The 23,489-nt window shown below is 46.8% G+C and overlaps 1 protein-coding gene across 1 annotated transcript in view; it reads right to left on the reverse strand.

The window, feature by feature from the left end:
- LOC112820650 (cytochrome c oxidase subunit 8A, mitochondrial-like) overlaps positions 1-22,251 on the reverse strand; it is a 153,485-nt gene extending 131,234 nt beyond the window's left edge. The window contains exon 1 of the mRNA XM_073896854.1: positions 21,919-22,251. Coding sequence (XP_073752955.1) covers positions 22,042-22,251 — 210 coding nt within the window. The 3' untranslated portion in view covers positions 21,919-22,041. The remainder of the gene's footprint in view (positions 1-21,918) is intronic.
- Positions 22,252-23,489: the final 1,238 nt, after the last annotated feature.

Genomic DNA, 23,489 nt, shown 5'->3' on the forward strand with positions numbered 1-23,489 from the left:
AAAAGGCATTTGTTAGAAGCAGCAAAATGCTGTCATCCTCACAGGCTACGCTGTGCTGCTGGCCCCGGGACAAGATGTTTTATCTTGCCAGTGGCGCCTGAAGCCAAGGCCTGGCGGCTGCAGAACCACCACAAAAACAGTAGCCTGAGTTAGACAAGCAGGCGTTGTGAAGTCTTGGCGGACTGTGTCGGCCTCCCTGACCGCCCTCCCTCTCACTTTCTCTGCTCCATTCCCTGCCGCAGACCCTGCTCTCACCTCACGCTTGTTTCTTCTGAGAGCTTTAATATTTTTTTCTTCTGGAAGGGGCCAGAGGGGGTCTGAGATTTAGGGAGCTGGACAACAGATGGGCAGACCCCAGAAGCCTGGCTCTCCCCACCCTCCCACAGCCACAGTTAATGTCCTCTCTTTCTTCTCTTCTGCTGGACGAAACCCAACACACACTAAGAGTGTTCACACAATAAATATCAGCAGTCCTGACCTTTGTCCGTGGGTCCTGGAGTCTCCCTGACTCCCAAGCTCTGACTTGCCTGTGCTTAAAGTGGATTAGCACTTACCGTAGGCTGCAGGGCCCTGCACTAGGGCTTGATGGGAATCAAAATAGAGATTACCTTATTTGACTTAAAAAATTTTTTTCCACTTGAAAGATAGAATCCCCCAGAGAAATACACTGGGGCTTACACATACACAACTTTAAATTGGATTTTTAAAAATAGTTTTCCAGCTGTTTGCTAGGTCGTGCCTTAGGTTCTTGTCCTTGATTGATGTTGGGTCCATTTGGGAAACGAGGCCAAGAGGGGACAGAGGGATTGCCAAAGCCACAGGATCCTGGATGCCTGGGGATTTTCCCAGGAGCCCCGGCAGTTGTTGCCATGGGCCTTTAGAAACCCTCGGAGCCCTGGCACCGGGGTCTGTGTCTCGCCCACAGCTCGAACCACCTCCCCCAGACCTCACCTCATCCCTGCACTGCTTCTTCTCAGCCAAGTCTGGAAAGAGAAAGAGAGAGAGAGAGAGAGAAAGAAAAGAAAGAAAAGAAAAGGGAAGAAAAGAAAAGGAAAGAAAAGAATAGAAAGGAGGACTGGTCTCAGTTGGATGGCTCTTTCACATTTTTTGTGGTTAAATATTTATTTTAGCTCCCTGTAACACCTTCAGGTGATACATACATGGGCCCTTTGCCCAGAACCCCCATTTCTCGCCACTCAACAATGCTGTTTGTGACATTTGTCCTTGCTGTGGCATGCATCTGTATGACCTTCTACTTTATGTGACTATTCTGCCATTTTCTCCTCTATTCTCCTCTCAACAGATGTTTGGGTTGTTTGGCGTTTTTTGCTCTTGCGGGCGGTGCCACTGGGAACATTCCTGCAGGCAACCCTAGGGGCCACGGTTGAGAGTTTCTCGTTGCTCTCCTCTCTACTGGACAGACTGCTCTCCATCTCTCCAGTCTCAGCCAGAATGCCACTTTCTTAGGGAAGCATGAGGGGCAGCAGAACACGGTGCTTAAGAACACCAGTGTGCCCAGGGTTGGAATCCTGACTCAGCACTTCCTAGCTGTGTGACCTTGGGCCAGTCACTCAACCTCCCTGTGCTTCAGTTTCCTTGGCTGTAAAATGGGGATAATGGTAGCACCTACCTCATTAGGGTTGTTGTGAGGATTCAGTGAGTTACTATATGGTGTACAGAATATGTAAAGCGCTTAGAACATGGCCTCACATGCAGTAAGCATCTCTTATTACTTTCTAAAGTACATTGGTAGTCAGTGACTCGGTGGTCAGCGGCTTCCCTGTGCTTCCCGGCCACCTATACTTCTGTGCATCACCTGTCCTCATTTATCTGTAATGCTTAATTTTTTTTAAAGATTTTATTTATTTATTTGAGAGAGAGAGAAAGCACATGGAGGGGAGGGTCAGAGGGAAAAGCGGACTCCCTGCCAAGCAGGGAGCCCGAGGCAGGACTCGATCCAGGGACTCCAGGATCATGACCTGAGCCGAAGGCAGTCGCTTAACCAACTGAGCCACCCAGGCGCCCTGTAATGCTTAATTATCTGTCTTCTTCACAAGGGCAGGAACCAATGTCTGTCTTGCTTTCCACTCACCCGTCCTCACAACGTCAACCATGCCTCACTCAGGAGATACTCAAGAAATGGTTTTGAGGGTGATCATGAATGAAATATAAAAAAGAAGAAATGTCAAAGGCAAATGCGACCCAGAAAGGGAGAGAAACTCGGGGCCCCTGGGCCATCTGTGCCATCTATATTTGCTCCGTATATATATTTGGCCTTTTCGTTTTATTTGTGTGATGGTTAAACAAAGACAGAGTTGATGAGTTTCGAGTTCCAGGATTATGAGGATCAGGCTTTGTAATCACATCTTTGGCAGGAGGCTTCCGCCCCATCTAGTTTTCAAAATCTAACTAAATATTAAATGCATACAAAAGAATAAATCACATGAGCAAAATATAAAAAACAAATATCCAACTACCTATAGGCCAGCTTAGACAGAGGCTACACCCAGGCCACTGAAGCCCCACTACGTACCTCTCCCCGCCCCTCCCCCTCCCAGCCCCCTCCTAAATTCATGTTGATTATTCCTATACTTTTCTTCATAATTTTACCCTAAAAATACCCTTCCCTGAACAACATGCTGGTTTTGCATGCTTTTGAACTTTATCTAAAATACAGTATGTATTCTTTGATCTGCTTTTCTCGCCACTCAGCATGCGGTTTGTGACATTTGTCCTTGCTGTGGCATGCATCTGTACGACCTTCTACTTTATGTGACTACTCTGCCATTTTCTTCTCCATTCTCCTCTCAACAGATGTTTGGGTTGTTTGGCATTTTTTGCTTTTGCGGGTGGTGCCACTGGGAACATTCCCGCAGGCAACTCTAGGGGCCACGGTTGAGAGTTTCTCTGGGGTTGTTTCTGGGTCCTAAGGTTTATACATTTTCACCTTGTCTAGGAAACACTGACTTGTTTTCCCAAGGGGTTCTCAGCTTCCCACCTGGTCCCAAGCCTCAACCCTGCAACGTTCCTCTTTGGCTTCTATCAGACCTATTGGAAAGGGGCTCTGAGGCAGAGCCAGAGAGAAACCTGTCTGTTCCGCACTGCCCTGGCTCCCGCTTTGGGCACAAGAGGCGACAACGTGGCCTGGGAGATTGAGACCATCTCCCCTTGTGGCCGGAGTGGGTTCTCTCCAGCTCACACGCACCACTCGGGGCCCCAGACAGGAGAGAACTCTGTTGACCCAAAGCCAAAAGCCCGGTGAAAACCAAACAGATATCTGAAAACAGCATTCTGACCCATTTCTTTTCTTTTCAAGATAATAAAATTTTACTATTTCTTCAACTCAGTGAAAGTTATATTAAAAAACATTAATTTCCTTGTTGGAAATACCTTGCCTTTGCACTCATTGTTTTTAAATCCCAAAGAGCCTTGATTGTAGTAGGCTTTCAACAAATACTTTTATTATGGGGGCATTTAGTAGGATTATTCAGGGATCTATATGCCAAAGCCAAAAACGGAAATCCTTTTTCCTGTTTTCTCCACTCTCTTCTATGGTTTCATGTTGCCCATATAAAAATAATTTAAAAGAAAGATGGACCAGTGGAAACTGATGAATCCCTAAGGCCTATTGTGACTTTCTCCTGGAAACCCTTACATATTTGGTCACCCTCAGCTCAATAGGGTGTCCTGGCCCAGCTTCTCAGTCTATGAAGGAGCCCAAAGCTTGTTGGTCACTCATACACCCTTTTGAGAAGACCCACTGATGCTTCAAGAAAATGCTACTCTGGCAACTATAAGTGGGGCAGTCTGTAAGCAAAGTCTGTTGCTAAAAGCAGTAAGTTACAGACATAAGCCAGGGCTGTGCATAAACCTAGTTACGCTGGGCCTGGCTGAGGCCCCAGTCACTTTGACGCACGGCTACATTCTCTTCGCCCATCACGTGCAATCTCCAACGCTTGCCCAATTCATCTTTTATAATATTTCTCCTGCCCATTCCATCATCGTGTTTGGGCCTTTTTCACTTCATGCCTGAGCCACAGGGACTTGAAGTCATCTCCCTGCTTGAGTTCCTCCTCATTCTAACCCATCACTGCTGGGTTAATCTTTAAGCAGTAAAAATCAAACAGCAGCAACCACAAAAACCCAGACGCAGAACTATTTTCCCCACCACACCCCTCTTTTCGGCCCCCAAACTCAATGGCTTCCACAGAATAAAATCCAGAACCAAGGCACAGCATGCTGAGCTCTCCCCTAGCTCCTCTGACTTCCGTAGCCATCTCTGCAGAAACCAGCACCAAATCCCCCCCCTGCCCAGCACCCGTCATCAGCACAGTTTCAGGGCTCAGGACCCCTGAAGCCAGCCACGGAGTGGGGGTTCCAAGCCCCTGCCCTGGGACATGGGCCTGGCTTCTCAGAGTTATCACCCCCCCACACCACAATACACACACCTCTCCTCTGGCACACTCCCAGTGACCGCTCCTTCAGACACCACCAGCCTGCATTGGCCTCCCCAGCAGTATTGCTTGGCATCCCTACCCGCCCCCCGGGCCCAGATGCCCCCAGAAGAGGCCTCAGGGCCCCACCTCCTCCATACCTTCCCTGCCTCCCCTAGCCTCTGACCCTTGACCTCCTCCAGCTTGCTGTCCTGACTCAGGATATATAGCTTATTCCAGACAGACTGTCCACCTGGATTGTAGACTCCCAAAGGACAGGAATCTTGACATTCACGTGGGGCGGTGCCTCCCATACATTCTGTGCCAATATACATTGCATTTTATGACATGGTGGTGATTATGATAATGCGAGGGAGAAAATTAAAACTAAAAAAAAAATAAAAGGATAATTCCCTCTTTATTTCATAGTAGGTCCCCCCACCTCAAAATCTGCTAAAACCGCCCCCCAAAAAAATGCTAGGCCTGACTCCTTGTAAGTAAAATTCTAGAGAATAGCAAACTGAAAAAGCAAACTAATACGTTTCTTTTAATGACTCAAATAGCCTAGGAAAGATAAATAAACAACTTGGACCTGAGACAAAGGGTCGTTGGCCTCTGAGGGAGGCAATCCAGGTGCTTCTGAGAGCCAACCTGGCCTGACAGGAAGGCTTCAGCTGCCCTGCCAAGTCTGATAATAGAGGAAAGCCGATTACCAAAAATAAAAGGTGCTAAATTGATCCTCAGGGGTCATCTCTGAAATACCAATGGGTTAATATTGTGAAAGCCCCTATTTTTTTTTTTAATGCACATGCACCATCACTTGAGTATGACAAGTGGGGAATTTGTGGTGGTAAGTCTGCAAAGCCGCAAGCAGAGACCCCGTCTGATTTAGGACCTGCCGGGCGGTGACAGTCACCTCACGGTAGGGTAAACTTCTTGTTTCGAAGGGTAAATAAACTTCCTGTAAAGGGAAAAGAGGAGCACCTGGCTGGCTTAGTCTGCAGAGCAAGTGACTCTGGCTCTCTGGGGTTTGAGCCCCCCATTGGGCCTGGACCCTACTTAGGAAAAAAATAAAAGGGGAAACAAATATTCTGGGAAGGCCTTGTCTTTGACAGGAAGCAGAACCACCTGTCCTAATTCATGGGTTATAGTGCAAATATTTAGGTTTCTTTTAAAAGAGTGAACAAAAAAATCTGTCTTTTTTCTGTGGTCTCTCCATCACTTTATCTGGCTCATCTCTAACAAAACCCTTTCTAAAAATCCACCCTCACCTCAGGACTCTGCTCAAAAATGTGCAGTGGTTTTCTGTTTCCTAATGCCTAGAATATAAGTGTTATCAAGCCTGGCTCTGCCGCCCTAGAAATCTGGACCCTTCTAACCTTCCTAAAGTCGCTTCCCCTCCCTATAGCCCGCTTCCTCCCTGCTGGGTGCATGGTGCCCACGCCCCACCCCTACCCCCAGGTTCCCCTGGAGGCCTGGCTCTTCCTCAAAACCTGACATAAATACTCCAGTGTACCGTGAGCTTGGAGCATCCTGTGAACCGCACACTTTGGCAATTATAACCCCCTGTTAAATGATTTTTTGTGGGTTGCACTTAGCTCTCTGGCTAAAGGATAAAGTCCTCGAGGGCAAGGACTGGTCTTATTTGCAGCCAGCCTTGGGTGGCTAAAATCTCTTCACTGCTGGGCTAATCAGGACATCTGGTCCTCTTTCTCCTTTGTCCCCTGCTGTCTTCCCCAAGATCTACGCCATCCCCCTCTGAGTCCCAAATCAGAGCAGCATTCAGTTGTCCCCACTTATCTTAATCAGATGAGAATAATGGGAGGGATGACGTATTTGAAGAAGCCTGGGGGGAGCAATTGCAAACAGCCCAGTTTCATTTACGAAGGACTTTCACTGTTATCTCATTTGTAAGTAAGGGAGGCAGCTCTCACCCCCGGTTTACAGATCTGATAAAAACCTTACAGGGTTAAATGCTTTGCGTAAAGGATATGTCAGAACTGGCACTTAGGACCCATCTTTTAAGTCTGACAATATCCTTTTTCCTGCACCAGATTGCCTCACGGTAGCCAGTGGTGATAACAAAGCTAGTTTTATTTATCCAAAATGAAAAATATGTTAATATTTATGCTTAGATGGTGTTCTAGTAAAATGCTAATCATTACTACCCTGATGGGTGCAAAATATTAAAAATGGCTTTGTAGTATCGGTCTTCCTGAATTTGAGATAGATTTTAGGATTAAAGTATTATTAGCCACCTAACGTGTTTGGGTGTATCACAGTGAAATCCGGTTAGCCTTTGGGTCCTCAACAAAAACCCATGCATAGGGCGCCTGGGTGGCTCAGATGGTTAAGCGTTTGCCTTCGGCTCGGGTCATGATCCCAGCGTCCTGGGATCAAGTCCTGCATCGGGCTCCTTGCTCAGCAGGGAGTCTGCTTCTCCCTCTGCTTCTCCCCCTGCTTGTTCTCTCTCTGTCTCTCTCGCAAATGAATAAATAAAATCTTTAAAAAAAAAACCCATGCATATTTTACACAAACTATTCAAAGTGTCTGCTTATTGGTAGCAGTATCATGCCATAGAAAAGAGAGCAGGTTATTTTTAGGCATTCCTGGAATTGTGAAACTCAGAAAGCGTATTTATTTTGAAGACATGTTCGTTTCACGCTTTGTATTCATTTTAAACGCTAGGAATACTCTGTGGAGCAAGTGTATAAGAACTGGCATTTTTATCTCCATTTTAAAGACGAGGAAACCGGGGCATCTGGGTGGCTCAGTCAGTTAAGCGTCTGCCTTCGGCTCAGGTCATGATCCTGGATCCTGGAATCGAGCCCCGCATGGGGTTCCCTGCTCAGCGGGGAGTCTGCTTCTCCCTCTGTCCTCCCCCTGCCTCACGCGCACGCGGGTGCTCTCTCTCTCTCAAATAAATAAATAAAATCTTAAAAAAAAAAAAAAAAGACGAGGAAACCAAGGCCGAGGTGCCTAAGTGGCTATAACCAGGGTCACCCAGCTCATTAGTGGCTGCAGCAGTCAGGGTCCTGGCAGGAAACCGAGGACACACTCTAGCTGGGTAATTTCAGCAGAATTCAGGACTCTTCACAAAAGTGGGGGCAGGGCATTGGGAAGCCACAGGGGACAGCCCAGTGTTTGGGGGAGCCACCCAGCCCTGAGGAGGAGAGAGGAGGACCCTGTTCGCAGAAGCTGGAGGGAGACCTGCGGTGGGAGGAGCCGGCCGCAGCCTGCAGAGACCTTGGGAGAAGTCTGGGGGACTAACACCCAACCTGTCTCTCCTGCTGGGACACCCTCATTGGCGGCAGTAAAGCCAGAAGTCAAGGGAGCCTGTCGAAGTCTGCAGAGGCCAGCCTCCTGGGGCATAAGACAGGGCAAAGAAGAGTAGGAAGTGCGTCAGGGGTAGGTGAAGCAAACAAAAGACAACCAGCACAGAGGTGAACCGTGGCTAACCCGTAGACTTCCTGTCTCCTGTTCCTTCCTATGCACTTTCCATAACACGGTGGCTTCGACCCTCTGGTCCTAGCGGAGAATTCCAGAGAAGATCCCCCCAGAGACCACCCTTAGGCCCACAATATCCCTCAGCATTAAACTTCAAGCTAGTTTTCTAAAACTTTATATAACATGAGTATTAGCCTCTACGTGAGGACAGAACACCAATCCAATGGGAGCTGCAAGTACGACTCGGGCAGCTGGTGCGCAGACCAGGGCAAGCTGGTGGGGGCTGGCAGGTTGAGAGAGCTCACTCTGAAGTCACCCCTGGTTCTTGGCCATCACCTCTTGCCAGTGATGCCCCAGGGCCGGTAATGCAGCCACAGTGGGCATTAGCCACAAGGCTGGCGAAGTTTCAACCAGAAAAGATCCTACTATCTTTTGCATCCGGCAATTAAAATATATTGAAAGAAAGACTTCATTTCACAGCACTGTCTATAACAATATAAGTTGCCCTTGGCTACTGTGGCTTTATTTTTATATAATGCCCCTGGCACGAAACTTCAGGTTTTATGAAAAGGAATCCTCTTGGGGCGTTGAGAGTGTTCTACTCACTTGGGTGAGTTCTTTATTCACCTTTCTCCTTGGGTGGATGGGAGGGAAAGTCATAAAAGAGTCTGACCATGGCCTCTTCCAGTCCCAGGAGCTGCGAGAACAGTGTGAGGAGAAGTGCAAACCAGTGTTCTCCTAGAACACCAAGAGGTCGTGGAGAAAGAATTTTCAGTTCCTGTCCTAGCAGAATTGTTTCCAGAGAAATGAAGTTGTGGTCACATGCAACTCTTAGGCTCTGAGTGATCATATTCCCCAGTGAAAGGTAACAGCTAGCGTCTACAGTAACTTGGCTCGGGGTGTAAAACCACCAAATCACTCCCCCAACCCCTCACCAAAATAAGGCCCTATGCATTGTGCATTCCGCACCGCCCCCCCAGATGCCCACCTCCCCAGGGAGGGTTTTCCCAGCTCCGTTATTAAGCAGTTTGCCTGGTACCATTGGAATTGACCAAAGAGCCACAGACATACACAAATGGATTCTCATAGTAATGGCTCTGGAGTCTCCTTGCTGTTTCTGCCTTAAGCCTTTTGTACTTGCTAATCCCTCTGTTTGGATTACTCTTGCCCCAGATTTTGGCATAGGGTGAGTATATACCCAGAAGTGGAATTGCTGGATCAAAGGATAATGCTCTGTTTAATTTTCTGAGCAACCACCATACTGTTTTCCACAGCGGCTGCACAATGTTACATTCTCACCAGCCCACCTAACCCACTTGTACTTACATATCTTGCATAGTGTCTGTCCCCATTCTTACTTGAATGTAAGCTCCACGAGGGGAGAGATTTGCTTCCCAAATGCCCAGAACCTTGCTTGGCATGCGGTAGCTGACCATCAGTATTTGTTAAATGGATGTGACAGATTCAGTGCCTCTGACTTCATTTGCAAGCCAACCTCTTCAAGCCAGCTTGATGCCCAGGGAGGCTCCCTCAGCCCACCTCATCAGAGGGCTCCTTCCTTTCAACTCTCTCTCCTTTCCACTTTGCATTCTGGTCATCTGGGAACTTGCACCATCTCTCCCGCTAAATCCGGAGTGGAGCTCCTTAAGGTTAGGGAGCATGGTTTGTTCATTGTTGGCCTTTTGTTGTCTTTCTGGCCTAGAGGATATATGCTCAACACACACTTACCAGAGGAAAGTTCTAAATACCCAAGCTGAGTAGCAACACTGCAGGGGTTGGGCTTGAGCACTCCAGAGCTCTCTAAAAAGAGCCCCCCAAGTAAACTGTTGGCTGTGTGGCCTCGGCACATGTCTAATTCTCTGAGCCTGGTAGTCCAGTGTCTGATGAGAGGGTTGGATCAATGATCTCTCAGGTTCCTCTTAGATATTTAGGTGTGCTGTAGGACCACCCCTTTGGCAGGGAGAATACAGTCTGCCTCTCTGAGAGCCCATGGTCTGAGATGGATAAAATAAACATGTAAAAAAGGTTAAAGACTCGGAGCAAGCTGGTGCCCAGAGCAGTCCTTGCCTGGATGGACAGGTGTACGGGGCCGCTCCCAGTGCCATTCCTCCACTGCTGGAGCTTTATGGCACAAAACGTCAGGAAACTCAAGAGGAATGCATGACCTTTTCATTCTTGTTGAGAGAAGAAAAAAAAAAAAACCTTTACAGCTCACGTGATTTCATTTGGTTATTTTAAACTGTTTATTTTTCTGTCCCATCCCCAGGGAATGAACATTTGCAGGCAAAAATTGCACTTGCCTTTCCTCATCTATTCGTGTATAAATATGACTTGAGCAAACTCTCCAAAGGACGACCAATCCTGCCCACCCCACTCCCCTTCCCACTTATTTCCTAAGAAAGACTTAATGAGTTTGTACCCAAGAGTGAAATGTTTCAGTGACACTTAAAGCCTCGATCCATTTTTTAAATCTTTTTAAATGCATAAACAATGCGATAACAACATTCACAGACTATTTGAACAAATCACTCATGACCTAACAACCCTAACACACAATTCTTTTGTTTATTTTTACCAATAGCCTTTCGGGTTTACCCATTGGATACACAGTTTAAATTGTAGTATTTGGACCATAATACAACCTTGGATTCTACATTTTCCTCTTAATATCTGTAAACAAATACACATTTCCCCAAATGTATCCTTTTAAGATATCCATAAATCCCTGGGTCAAATCTACCATGGACTGAGTGCCCAGTGAGTGGGTGCTGGGCTGTATAGGCTACAGAAAGATAAAGTTGTCTCTGCCCTCAAGGCGTTTACTTCCTCTTGGAGAGATAGTATACACATACATCGAACACCCTCGGATAGTCAATAATTACATGGGAAGATGTGTGGGGCCAATGGCGATGCGTTCATGGTGAGCAGGCATGCTAGGCTGTGGAGAGTTCATCAGGGAGAAGTCGGCCTCCCCTTGAAGATGAGAGAGTTGATTTATCCCATGATGAGCAGCAGAGGCAGAGGGAAGGGAGAGAAGAGACGGTTCTGACAGGGAAAACTGGATGAGGACCCGAATGTGCTGAACACGGGGCCATATGATCCGTTTGGGGGCCGCTGAGGCACTTAGCCCAACAGGTGTAGAAGGCGGCAGAACATAGGCAGGTGGTCGTGAGAGAGGGATTTGGAGTTTCCCAAAAGCTGGACAGAAGTACAAAGCTGATGTGACTGGGATGAGGAGGGGACACGGTGAGGCCGGCGCAGTAGTCCCATTGGCCCAGCAGGGGCGGGGTGCAGCGCGTTGTCACCGTTGCTCTGTTTTGGAGATGACGGGAATCTACCCGTCTAGATAGAGCTGGTAGGTCAGGGGAGGATTAAGATACTGGAGAGCAGGAGGTGGAAGGGAAGCAGGGCCCGGGCCTTGGGAAGGGATGGCATAGCAGAACCCATAGGTTAACACCCAGAGCAAGCCAGGGCCTTGCCCCTCTGCTTCTTTGCTCTGGTCTTGCCTAGAACAGTGCCTGGCACAGTGGGAGTCCTCGTAAGGACTGGACCAAGTCTACTTTTGCAAAATTTCTGTACAGAGTTCAGCAAGTCTCTATTCCTCTTCCAAGCCTCAGTGTCAACTCCCTCAGATAGGGTTATTTTTTCAAGTGTGCCTCCTGGTCATCTAGGGCCAGGTCAGGCCAGGACGCCATGTGAGTCTCAACAGCTAACAATCGTGAGCCGCACTGAGGCCTGGAGGGATTGCCACTTGAGATCCCAGTTAGTCAGGCTAGCAGCTGTTTCCTGCTGCCCTGCCCTGGGTGCCCTCGGTGCCCTCGGTCTGGGCCTCCCTGGGGTGGTAAGAGCATGTCACCTGGACTCCTCAGTTACTACCATGGGAAGGGAAGGCAGCTTGCACAAAGAAGGGCCCCTTGCCACGTCATTAGACAGATGAGCGTAGTCAGGCCCGGGAGGGAGGGGGCCTGACCTGAACCACAGGCTGCCTGACAGTAGCCTGCAGTCTAGCCCCATTCCTGTGAAAATCAGGGTCCAGCACTGTTTCTGTGCTGGAGGTACAGACAAAACTGCTCAGGCAGGGAGACCAGTCATCGAGATAAGCAAGGTGGATGGTAAGAGGTACCAAGGAAAAAGCAGGGGGGTGGGGACTGGAGTGTGATGGGGGTTTGCAGTGGTAGAGAGGGTGGTCAAGGAAGGTCTTGGGGAGAAAGTGGCATTAGAACAATGGCCTGAACAGAAAGCAGGAGGGAGCATGGGACTATCTGGGTGAAGAGTGGTGCAAAGGCCCCGTGGCAGGAGTGAGCCTGGCATGTTCTAGGAACAGTGAAGAATAATGTGAGAGGAGAGGAAGAGGAAGTGAGGCCTGAGAGATATGGTGGGAGGGGATGAGGGGTGGGTAGAGGCTCTGTGTGGTCTCAGAGTGCACTGTGGGGTGGGAGGCCTTTGGCTTTTATTCTTCCCACTCACCGCTCATTGTTGAATTCATGATCCTGCCTTTTCCTGTTGATTCTCAAGGGTGCTGAGACTTCTGTGGGCAGAGGAGAGAATAGGGCAGCCAACAGGATTCTTGAAAGCACATAGCAGTGGTGTGGGCAGCAGCCTGGGCCACCTGTGCCGGGCCCACCCCCATGCCCCTGCTCCAGAAGTCTTTCAGGCTGACAGGACACCATGGCCTCCCATTTCAGGATCAGGAGAGAGCACAGATGCAAAGTCAGGCCAAATTAATCAAGTACGTAGCATCTACAAAATGTCGCAGGGGAGCAAGTTCATAGCTGAAGCAAGTGCAAAGGGCTGAGTCAGAGTCCAGCAGTGCTGTGCGTGGCTGTGTGAAGAGTAGAAGCAGGTACCTTTATACAGCAGTGCCTGGCAAAACAGTAATGCCCTAATAGTGGTGACCCATTTCATTCTAATTCCTAGTGTCCTATGCTCCCTGTCCTCACTCTGTGCCCACATGAATGAGGCCTCTGCTCCAACTGGTTTCCCAGGCATCACTGTGGATGCCAGGTCCTGGGTGGGCAGCTGAAGCAGGTGGGTGTTTAGCACTGTTGTTTTATAGCAAGCTCTTGCCTGCCAGGGCTCCCACTCCCCAGAAGGAACTGTCACAAGTCCTGGGGCAGAGCCAGGTGGGCAGATCCATTTCTCCAGCCTCTCCTGGTGACCAGGCCCTTCTGCTCTGTGGGTGGCCTGAAAGGGTGTGGGCAGAGCCGGAATGGAGGGCCAGACCACTGTCAGAGTTCGGTCAAGCTGGTCTTGAACTCTGGCTCTGGCCATGATCTTCATCTGTGCGCCTTCTCTCTCTCCCCCAGGACAAGCTGGCTCCAGAGTCAAGATCAAGTCAATTTCACAATCACTATTAATTCCTAGCTTCCAGGCACTTTATCTACTGGAGGGAATACTAAGATTGACAAGGCATGAACCTTCCCTGCAGGGATATTGTATCTATTGTACGTGTGGGGTGCAGGCATGCATGTATGTGCACATTAACTCACATGTGCTCATGGGAGGCAGCCTGGGATATTAGTAGGAAGAGTCCTGAGTTAGAGTGAGATGGTTTAGTCCCAAGTCCCTATGGGCCTTTGCGTCTGCCACTTGTCTTCTTGAGGTTTTGGCTTCCATTGCTATTCAACAGGGATGAAGAAGCCAGCCCTGTCTGCATTAGAGAGCTTGTCCGGAAGGTCAGATGGGACAACATCCATAAGTGGTGACATACTTTACACACACAGGTCATACCACAGATGCAAACACAGAAATGCAGAGTTATCCGTATAAGCCAATGAGAACAGGCTAAAATCAGAAAAGGGGCACCAATGGCAGCAGGAGAAGAAACGTCTGAAAAGGATGCAGAATGTCATTCCAAATGTGTCTTCATGTATGGTTGTACCCGTTAATGTAGGCCTGTGCATAGCCCAGACCCCTAAAGCTCCAGCCCTCCAGAGTCCCCCCAGATCTTCAGCACGGCAAGAATGCCCCTCCCAACTCTCGGGAGGCTGCCTCCTCCCCAGTGGGGGGCCATCATTACCATCAGCTACAGACATTATTAAGTATGTGCTAAGGATGAGGCATTGGGGCCACAAGGGGGCTAACATTTATGAAGTACCCACGACCATTTACATGCAAACATTTTAGTCATTATCTCACTTTACTGTTGACTATAACTCTGCAAGATAAGCATTGTTATCTTCATTTTACAGAATAATAATAATAATAATAAATAATACTTGTTACGTGCTTTAAAGGTGTTTAACCTATATTAATGCATTTAATCCTCATGATAGCCTTGTGAGGTAAATACTACTGTTACTTATCCCTACTTGTTGGAGGAGGGAACAGAGACAACCTGAGGTTAACAACTTTCCCAAGGTCACACAACTGGTATGTGGTTGTGGCCAACTGCCTCAATTTGTTCAGATTAATTCCTTGCCTTTCCTAACCTCTATGCTGTATCACAGAGGACTACATTTCCCAGGCTCCCTTGCTCTCTGGCTTCCAGGTTGATTCAGTCCAAAGGGAAGCCGCAATGGAAGCTTGGAGAGAGGGAGGAGGAGAGAAAACAGAATATTTCTCCCCATTTCTCTCTCTTTGCTTCCTGTGGTGTCTCTGGCAACAGCTATGTCTCCTACCTACATCTGCTCTGCAGTCTCTCACTCCGTGGTCCCAGTTTCTATCAGGGAGTCTCCATGTCCTACATGCCACCACATGGCTCCATCTCTGGGCTCTAGCAATATTACTCCTCCTCCTGTTGTACCCCCAGTCGAGTAGATTCTTGTTCTTGCACTAGGCTTCTTAGTCCTTCCATCTCGGGTCACCAATTCCCCGCATTAAAATCTCCTCTTCTTGAAGGACCGAGAAGACTTTCCATTTTCCTGGGTGGACCACACTGATATCTAGACAAATGATTCTAGAGCCCATAGTCTTAATGTTTTCAGATGAGAAAACAGACTCAGACTTACTCTAGGTTGTAAAACTAATGAAGTATTAAAAAAAAAAAAAAAAGCCAAGAGGGCGCCTGGGTGGCTCAGTTGGCTGGGCAACTGCCTTCGGCTCGGGTCATGATCCTGGAGTCCCGGGTTCGAGTCCCGCGTCGGGCTCCCTGCTCAGTGGGGAGTCTGCTTCTCCCTCTGACCCTCTTCCCTTTCGTGCTCTCTATCTCTCATTCTCTCTCTCTCAAATAAATAAAATCTTTAAAAAAAAAAAAGAGCTTTAAAAAAAAAGCCAAGAAAAAAATGGGAAAATAAAGAAAAATGGGAAGATATCTTTTTGGATATCAAAACTTACCTTGAAGCTATAGTAATAAAAACAATGCAGTGCACAGAGTCATTGGAACAAATCAATAGAACAGAATATAATCCAGAAACAGCTATGAGAATAAAAGAATATTTTACATGTTAACGGGGGCATTTAAATAAATGGGGAAATGCTTAACTAGAGGGATTAATTGACGCATAAGTTTGGGGAAATACCCTAGAATAAATTCAGATAGATTGAAGAGCAAACCATATGAAAGTACTAGAAATAAACAGTGGTGAACTTTTTTTTTAAATATTGGGATTATGAAAGCTCCTTCCAAGCAAGACCAAGAAGATACAAAAACCATAAAAGGATAAAACTGATGGGTTTATAATAAATATAATAATTAAAAATTTAAGGGCGCCTGGGTGGCTCGGTCGTTAAGCGTCTGCCCTCCGCTCAGGTCATGATCCCAGGGTCCTGAGATCGAGCCCCGCATCAAGCTCCCTGCTCCACGGGGAGCCTGCTTCTCCTTCTCCCGCTCCCCCTGCTTGTGTTCCCTCTCTCGCTGTGTCTCTCTCTGTCAAATAAAAAAATAAAATCTTTAAAAATTTTTTAAAAATAATTAAAAATTTAAATTTTGGTATAGAAAGGAACTTAAAAGTTCTAAATACATTCTTGCCTAACTGGCTTTGTTTGGGATCTCCACAGTGCTCTGAAAACAGGGAGGGAGGTTGGGACTTGATTTCTTGGGTGCTCTTCTTGTTTCTTGAATGGGAGAAATTGTACATTTCTAGCCCTTCACCCAGCTCAAGGCACAAGGAACCAGCTCACAAAGTTGGGGAGATCCTGCCTGTTCCCTTATGGGTGTTTTTGTTGACTCTTTAAAGCTGCAAAAATGAGATAAGTTCAAGCAAAAGTATTTGGAAAGTGGAGATGAAGAGGGCAGGAATACTTTTTCTTTTTTAAGATTTATTTATTTATTGGAGAGAGTGCACACACACGGGGGAGGGACAGAGGGAGAGGGAGAGAGTATCAAGCAGACTCCCTGCTGAGCGTGGAGTCAGCTATTGGCTCCACCTCTGGACCATGACCTGAGCCAAAAATCGACAGTCGACACTGAGCCCACTGCGCCACCCAGGGAACCCAAGCATACCCTTTTTTTTTTTAATGATTTTATTTATTTGACACAGAGAGAGAGATCACAAGGGGAGTAGCAGGCAGAGGGAGAAGCAGGCTCCTCACGGAGCAGGACCCTGGGATCATGACCTGAGCTGAAGGCAGATGCTTTAACTGACCGAACCACCCAGGTGCCCCCAGGCATACCCTTTTTAAAGAAAGTTATCCACTTGGCCTACGTTATTTGCTCAAAAGTCCTTGGGAGAGCACGAGTGTGATAGAGCAGACAGGGTGGGCATCTAAAGCAATATAAGACAGAAGGAGACATTGCCCAGGGCAGGACAGCCCGACAGAGCACTTTGTTCTTCATTCATTAATGACTGAGGCTCTTTCTCTTACAGAAAACTTTAACACAAAATAGCTTTAATTATTTTCCTCCTATGGTATAAACTGGGTCTTTAAACTTTTCAGATTATTTTGTTTCTAGCATATCTTTTTCCACATGAATTTTTTCCTGAATTAGAGTTTTTCTTTATGTTATTTAAATACATAGAGTAAAAAGTAAAATAAGTTTAAATATTAAGGGGGTTCTGGTTCAATCACTGACTGGACATTTTGCTCCAACTCAGAACACTAGACTTTTTTTTTAAGATTTCGTTTTTAAGTGATCTCTATACCGAACATGGGCCTTGAACTTACAACCCCAAGATCAAGAGTAACATGCTCTATGGATTGAGCCAGCCAGGTAGCCCCCAGAACACTAGACTTTTTGTCCAAATATGCTTGGTCCTGAGGTTTGTTACCCTTGTGGACTTATTTAATGAAACTGTTCAAATAAATGAGACTCGTTTGTGTTGGGAAAAAAATTGAAAAAAGAATATGGCAGACCTATTCAAAGAGTATCTTTGATATTTTATCAAAAAGAAAGAAAGAGAGGGGCGCCTGGGTGGCTCAGTTGGTTAAGCGACTGCCTTCGGCTCAGGTCATGATCCTGGAGTCCTGGGATCGAGTCCCACATCGGGCTCCCTGCTCGGCAGGGGGTCTGCTTCTCCCTCTGACCCTCCCCCCTCTCATGTGCTCTCTCTCTCTCTCATTCTCTCTCTATCAAATAAATAAATAAAATCTTAAAAAAAAGAAAGAAAGAGAGAGAGAGAAAGGAAAAGGAAAAGAAGAAAGCAAGTTCTAGGACATAGGTATGATACGGTCTCTTCTTTATAACAATAGAAAAATTAGAAGAAGCTTGTACACATGCATATGTTTACGAAAAGGTCTCGAAGAACACCTGACAAGGATCCACTATGGTTACCCCCCGGGGAGCAGGAAGGAATCGAGCAAGAGGAAGAGGCTCCTTTTGCCTTATGCAAGACCCTATTCTTTTTTCTCCAAGAAGTATATGCTACTATGTAATTTTTTTATTCCAATGAAAAAATGTAAACCAAGCTAGTGAGGCAGAGTTAGGGTTTAAATCCAAGCCGTCCCCTGCCCCCCGGGCTCATCTGGTGGAGAAACTAGCACACACACCTGCAGAGAAGAACCACGGCCCGAGGTCGCCGGGCAGGGACAGTCCAGGAGTCTGAGGGTGGGACTGACCACTGAGCCATGGGGTGGCTGGAAAAGAACAAGAACCTCCCAGGCAAGGGGGCTTTTGAGGGGAGAGAACAAAGCCCTGAAGGGTACTAGAGACAAACCCGGGGCTGGAAGGCTCAAGCAGGAGAGTGCTAGGGGGTGAGTAGAGGAGACATGAGGAGGAAGCAGCCGCAGGGGCGAGGGACTGAAACTTGATGCTGAGTAATTGGGCAGCTGGGTCTTGAGGAGAACGATCTAGTAGGCAGTTCCCAAAGTGTGGTTCCGGGACACCCATGGGTCTTCAAGACCCTTCCAGGGGATCTGTGCGTTTAAAACTATTTTCATAGCAATGCTAAGATACTATTTGCCTTCTCTACTCTCATGCTGAGTGTGCAGTGGAGTTTTCCAGAAGCTACATGATGCGTGCTGGCATCGCCACTCTGATGTTAACATGTGTTGGGTTTCATTTTATTTTTTTAAAGATTTTATTTATTTATTTGACAGCGAGAGAGGAACACAAGCCGGGGGAGTGGCAGAGGGAGAAGCAGGCTTCCCGCGGAGCAGGGAGCCCGATGCGGGGCTCGATCCCAGGACCCTGGAGTCATGACCTGAGCCGAAGGCAGATGCTTAACCACTGAGCCACCCAGGCGCCCCTACTTTATCTTATTTTGGGGGTGTTTCTTTTTAATGAATTGATAACTATTTTTACAATTTCCCACTGTAATATTGAATCCAGTAAATATTGATAGATACAATCCATATAAACAAAACTCTTTGGGATCCTCAATAATTTTAGCTTGTGCCAATATACAACTCTGTGTGTGTGTGCATGTGCCCGTGTGTATGCCAGTGAATAAATGTGCTTTTTTTCTGGGATGGGAATCCAAAGTGCTCATTTGATTCTCTAAGTGATGATACACCAAAAGCAAAAGTGGGAAATGATTGGCTTGGGGTGCCTGGGTGGCTCAGTCTTTGAGTGTCTGCCTTCGGCTCGGGTCATGATCCCAGGGTCCTGGGATCGAGCCCCGCATCGGGCTCCCTGCTTGGCGGGAAGCCTGCTTCTCCCTCTCCCACTCCCCCCTGCTTGTGTTCCCTCTCTCGCTGTCTCTCTCTCTCTCTCTGTCAAATAAATAAATAAAATCTTAAAAAAAAAAAAGGCGGGAAATGATTGGCTTGAAAGGGCAGAAAAAACAAACAACATGACTGAGCATGAGTCCACAGGAAGCGGGTTTTGGTGGCAATGCCATGGTTTTAGATGAGTACCATAATCCCTTTGTTTGTCTCCAATTTGGGAATAATAATATTGGTCTATCAACTTCAGCAGGAAAGTGTATGTGAAAACACTTTGCACATCAGAGATGACTCAGAGACCATCAAAATCTATGCCAATGTTAGTTTCTAAGATCCATGGAATCCAAGTTTCTGAGACCTTTGCACCCTGACCTCTACCCTTGCTGCAGCGAAGAGAGAACATGTGAAGTCTTAGGCTGTTGTTTGCGGTTTCCCTTCCAGCCACACTCTGGATGATGGAACCCAGAGAAAAGACAAGATCTGGGCCGGTCTCTCGAGCGGGGTAATACCTGCACGTTCACACATCACTTGTTCTTGCACTGTCTGGCTGAAAGCCTACTTGGCCTAGACTCCTGCCTAGAAGTGGGATGAAATGAGAATAGGCCGGGACTTGTTATTTACTCCCAATGGAGCCATTCCCAGAGACTTAACTTCCCTCTCTCGTCATAGGTAGCTTGCACAATTGCTTCAATATCCTTCCTATGGGAAATGGTAATCTTATTTTCCTATGCTTCTTTCACAGGCCTTGGAGTATTGAATATTTAACAGGCAGTGTGTGCCCAGGCCAGGCCAGGTGTGAGGCAGGGGCTGGAATCAGGACTCGGGCCTCCTTGGGCAACAATTTCAGGCAAGCAAGGTAAGAATGATGAATGCCAAGTGGCCCATGACAATGGGAACCCTCCTCCAAGAAAGGTAGCAGTTAAGGATAAAGGCTATAAAATCATAATTATCTCTATTTTATTTAATTACTTTTTAAGATTTTATTTATTTTTTTGACAGAGAGAGAGACACAGTGAGAGAGGGAGCACAAGCAGGGGGAGTGGGAGAGGGAGAAGCAGGCTTCCCATTGAGCAGGGAGCCCGATGCGGGGCTTGATCCCAGGACCCTGGGATCATGACCTGAGCCGAAGGCAGATGCTTAACGACTGAGCCACCCAGGTGCCCCATGATCTCTATTTTAATAAAAACACCTTCTTTATTGATAACAAGCTTAGGAAGATTTAGCTGAGCAAATACCCAACAATACTTCCTCCAAGTTCTAAGCCAGCTTTTTATTCTCAAATGTCAGGTGTGAATTTCTCAATGTCATATCTTCATGAAACATAGCAAGTTTAAACATAACCATTCCACTGCAGCCCACCTCTGAATTCTGCTTTATGTTCTGAAAATGTCTACGACCTTTCAAAAGGTGTTAATGAATCTTTCAATAGCTTTCTATTTAATAGCTAGAAACTTGACCAAGCTATGTGATCCTTATAAAACCTTAGACTATGTGGGAGCCAGTAAGAAGATGAAATCCAACAGATGTGAGTTTGGATTAGCTGGTGACCTAATAGTTGGTAAGCTATTTAACAATTGTAAGCCTTGGTGTCCTCACTTATAAAAGAGGACTCAAAAAATACATTTTGAATGTTGGATGCATGCCAGGCACTCTTCAAGGCACCAGGCATACAAGGGCAAACGCGACAGACATGTCCCCTGCCCTCATTGAACTTTTCACAGGACCTGGATACTAAACAGAGATTACATAATTAAGTCGTTAATTCCAATTGCAACAGCGGCATCCACCTCTGCTGATGTTGTGAGGATAAAAGAGGCAAGCAAATTCGAAACTGGCATCCTAATACTATTTATTAGTTTTGCTAACAGTCCTAATTGGTATAGATACATGTTGTGCATTCGTTCCTCCCTTATTTTTTGCACATACTTAAGTGGTTGAAAGCAACAGCAGGGCATGCACCTTAGATGTGTGTCCTTTACCGCAGATGAGAAAGCAAGCATTCCTCCTAGGTTGGGGACATGGGCTTAACCTAAGGAAAGAAGCTGAAATTGTTGCTAATTGCTGGCAAGAACAGTTTAGCGTTAACATTAACTGGACTGGCAGCGCTTACCCTGTGAGCCCGGAGCCTCGGAGGGGTGTAAGTTGTGGGCACAGAGTCTGGCAAAGGGTCTCTGAATCCTTTTTTTTTTTTTTTTGCAAAGCAAAGTTTATTGAGAGTATGACGCTTCTGAAGAGGGAGGGGACCCAAGAGGGCTGCCTAAAGTGTCTCTGACTCCTGATGTGCATCAGGATTTCCCTCTCTCACAGAGTGAAAGCATATTTTACCCACATATGGACATCATTATAATCGATGTAGATGCTGATGTGATTAATGCAGTTTATTCCTTTAAATAAATTGTTGAAGTCTTACCAGCATTTTTAAAATTACATGCTTTCTCAATCAAATCTTATCCTGTCTCTTCCTGGCTTAAACCCTTTTAACAGCTCTTCATTGCTCAGGATAAGGTCCAAATTCCCTCCCAGGCACTGCCTGATTCCACTGACCTCTCTTGGCATGTGCACCACCCCTACCCCCGTCTTTCCACCAAGTTCTAACATGAAGGCTCTTTCGGGCCATGGCTTTGAGCACTCACAGCTCAACTCAAGATTTGTTGTGGCATGAACAGATCTGGAGCTCCTGAGTGGGAAAAAATATCTACCCTTCCTGCAGGCATCATGCCATGTGAGGTGGGCATGGGTCCACTGGGTATCTGCTCAAGCAGGTCTCACCTTGGGCCAGCGACTGCTCACCTAGACCACCTGTCCCCCCCCTTCTCTTTCTGGGAGTCACGGAGGCCCAGGCAGAGGTGAAGTCCCCCTAGCTACTTCCTTTGTCACTGTTGCAGCAACCCTGCCTTACTGTCCCTCCAGACAAGTGCCTGAGCCATTTTCTGAAAATTTTTTTTCAAGTTTAAATAGACTTTATTGTTATAAGGAGGGCCCTACCAAGTAGGGCCTTACAAACCAATATATGTGGTCCCCGGATGTCAACATGGAGAAATGGAGAGGTCATGACTGCAGAAGAGGTCATTGTAATTGAAGGACATGATCCCGGGAAGACTGGCCAGGGATGCAGCAGACATGATCAGGAGAGGCCAGGGGTGGTCAGGTCACAGAGTGAGGGACAGGACAGCCCCCTTCACTCCTGCTTCTTGTAGCTCTCCAGATGTGACAGGACCCAGCCCGATGGCAGGAGGAAACACAGGACGCAGGAGGCAAGCCCAACGGCAACATCCATGGTCCCAAGCTCCTCCCACGGAGGCTTGGAATGGATCTGGGCACACTGCACCGGGAGCCTCCAGGTGAGACCTGTCAGGTCCCTGAGCAGCTGCGCCGTCGACAAAGACATGACCTCACGGAATGACGACAGTTGCCAGCTACTGCCAAAGGTTGGGAAGTCCGAGCCATTTTCTGAATTAAAGCCATTTTCCTCTCAAGGGTTTCAGAAAGAAACAATCTTGGAAGTCACAAAACTTCTTGATGTCAGTTCTCCGGGGACTTTTTCTTCAATGTTACATGGAAACCCAAGCTCTATAATGGCCCATATCTTTACATAGCTAGGCATGAAAATTATTCAAATCCCTGGGGAAAGAGTCATTGATAAAGATGGGGAGAGGCATTTTTTACTCCTCTCCCCACCCAAAAACCCTCCAAAGAATGAAAAAGAGAAACAACTCCATCTTTTAAAAGATGAGATGAGAAAAAAGGGAACAATCACTCCATCTTTTATTATGAAAGTACATGCTAACAAAAGAATGTACTTAATGTACATGAACAATTCAACTAATCACAGTAAAATGAACACATGTACCTACCAACCTGTTTTTAAAAAACCTGATTTCAGTAGTGCCTTAGAAGGTCTTGTGTGGACTCGCCCCGTCACACCCCTTCCTCTCCCTCCGAGCAATAACTACTATCCTGAATTGTGACTTAATCATTCCCTTCTTTTTCTTCAGAGATTTGTTCCTCATGTTTATTTTCCTACACAATATATTTTAAGTTGAGGGAGTTTTTGCATTTATGGAAATCACAGCGTATATATTCTTCCGTGACTTACTTTTCTTCTCACTCAACTGTGTGTTTTTAAGACCCATCTACGGTGCTGTGTGCAGCTATATGGTTCACTCTTTTTTGTTTTTTCAGTTCATTTATTTTATTTAAGTAATCTCTACACCCAGCATGGGGCTTGAACTCATGACCCCAAGATCAAGAGTCACACGCTCTACCGACAGAACCAGCCAGGCGCCCCTCATTCACTCATTTTTATTGATGAATTGCATTCCCTTGTGTGAATATGTGACCCTGTATTTATCCACCCTCCTGGTCGCTGTCATTTGTTTACAGCTTTTTGTTATTACAGACAGTGTTGAACATTCTTGTACCTGTCTCCAACTTCAGTGACGCAAAGAAGCTGTAGACTGCCAAGTATAAAGGTAAAGGCACTGTTCTGGAAAGCCCATCTTTTTGTTGTTGTTGTTTTTAAAGATTTACTTATTGGGATGCCTGGGTGGCTCCGTCAGTTAAGCATCTGCCTTGTGCTCAGGTCGTGAATCCAGGGTCCTGGGATTGAGTACCGAGTTGGGCTCC

Source organism: Callorhinus ursinus, unplaced genomic scaffold (genome assembly GCF_003265705.2).
Source record: "Callorhinus ursinus isolate GAN/ISIS: 27379988/994484 unplaced genomic scaffold, GSC_fseal_2.0 scaffold10, whole genome shotgun sequence".
In the NCBI taxonomy this organism is placed as follows: Eukaryota; Metazoa; Chordata; class Mammalia; order Carnivora; family Otariidae; genus Callorhinus; species Callorhinus ursinus.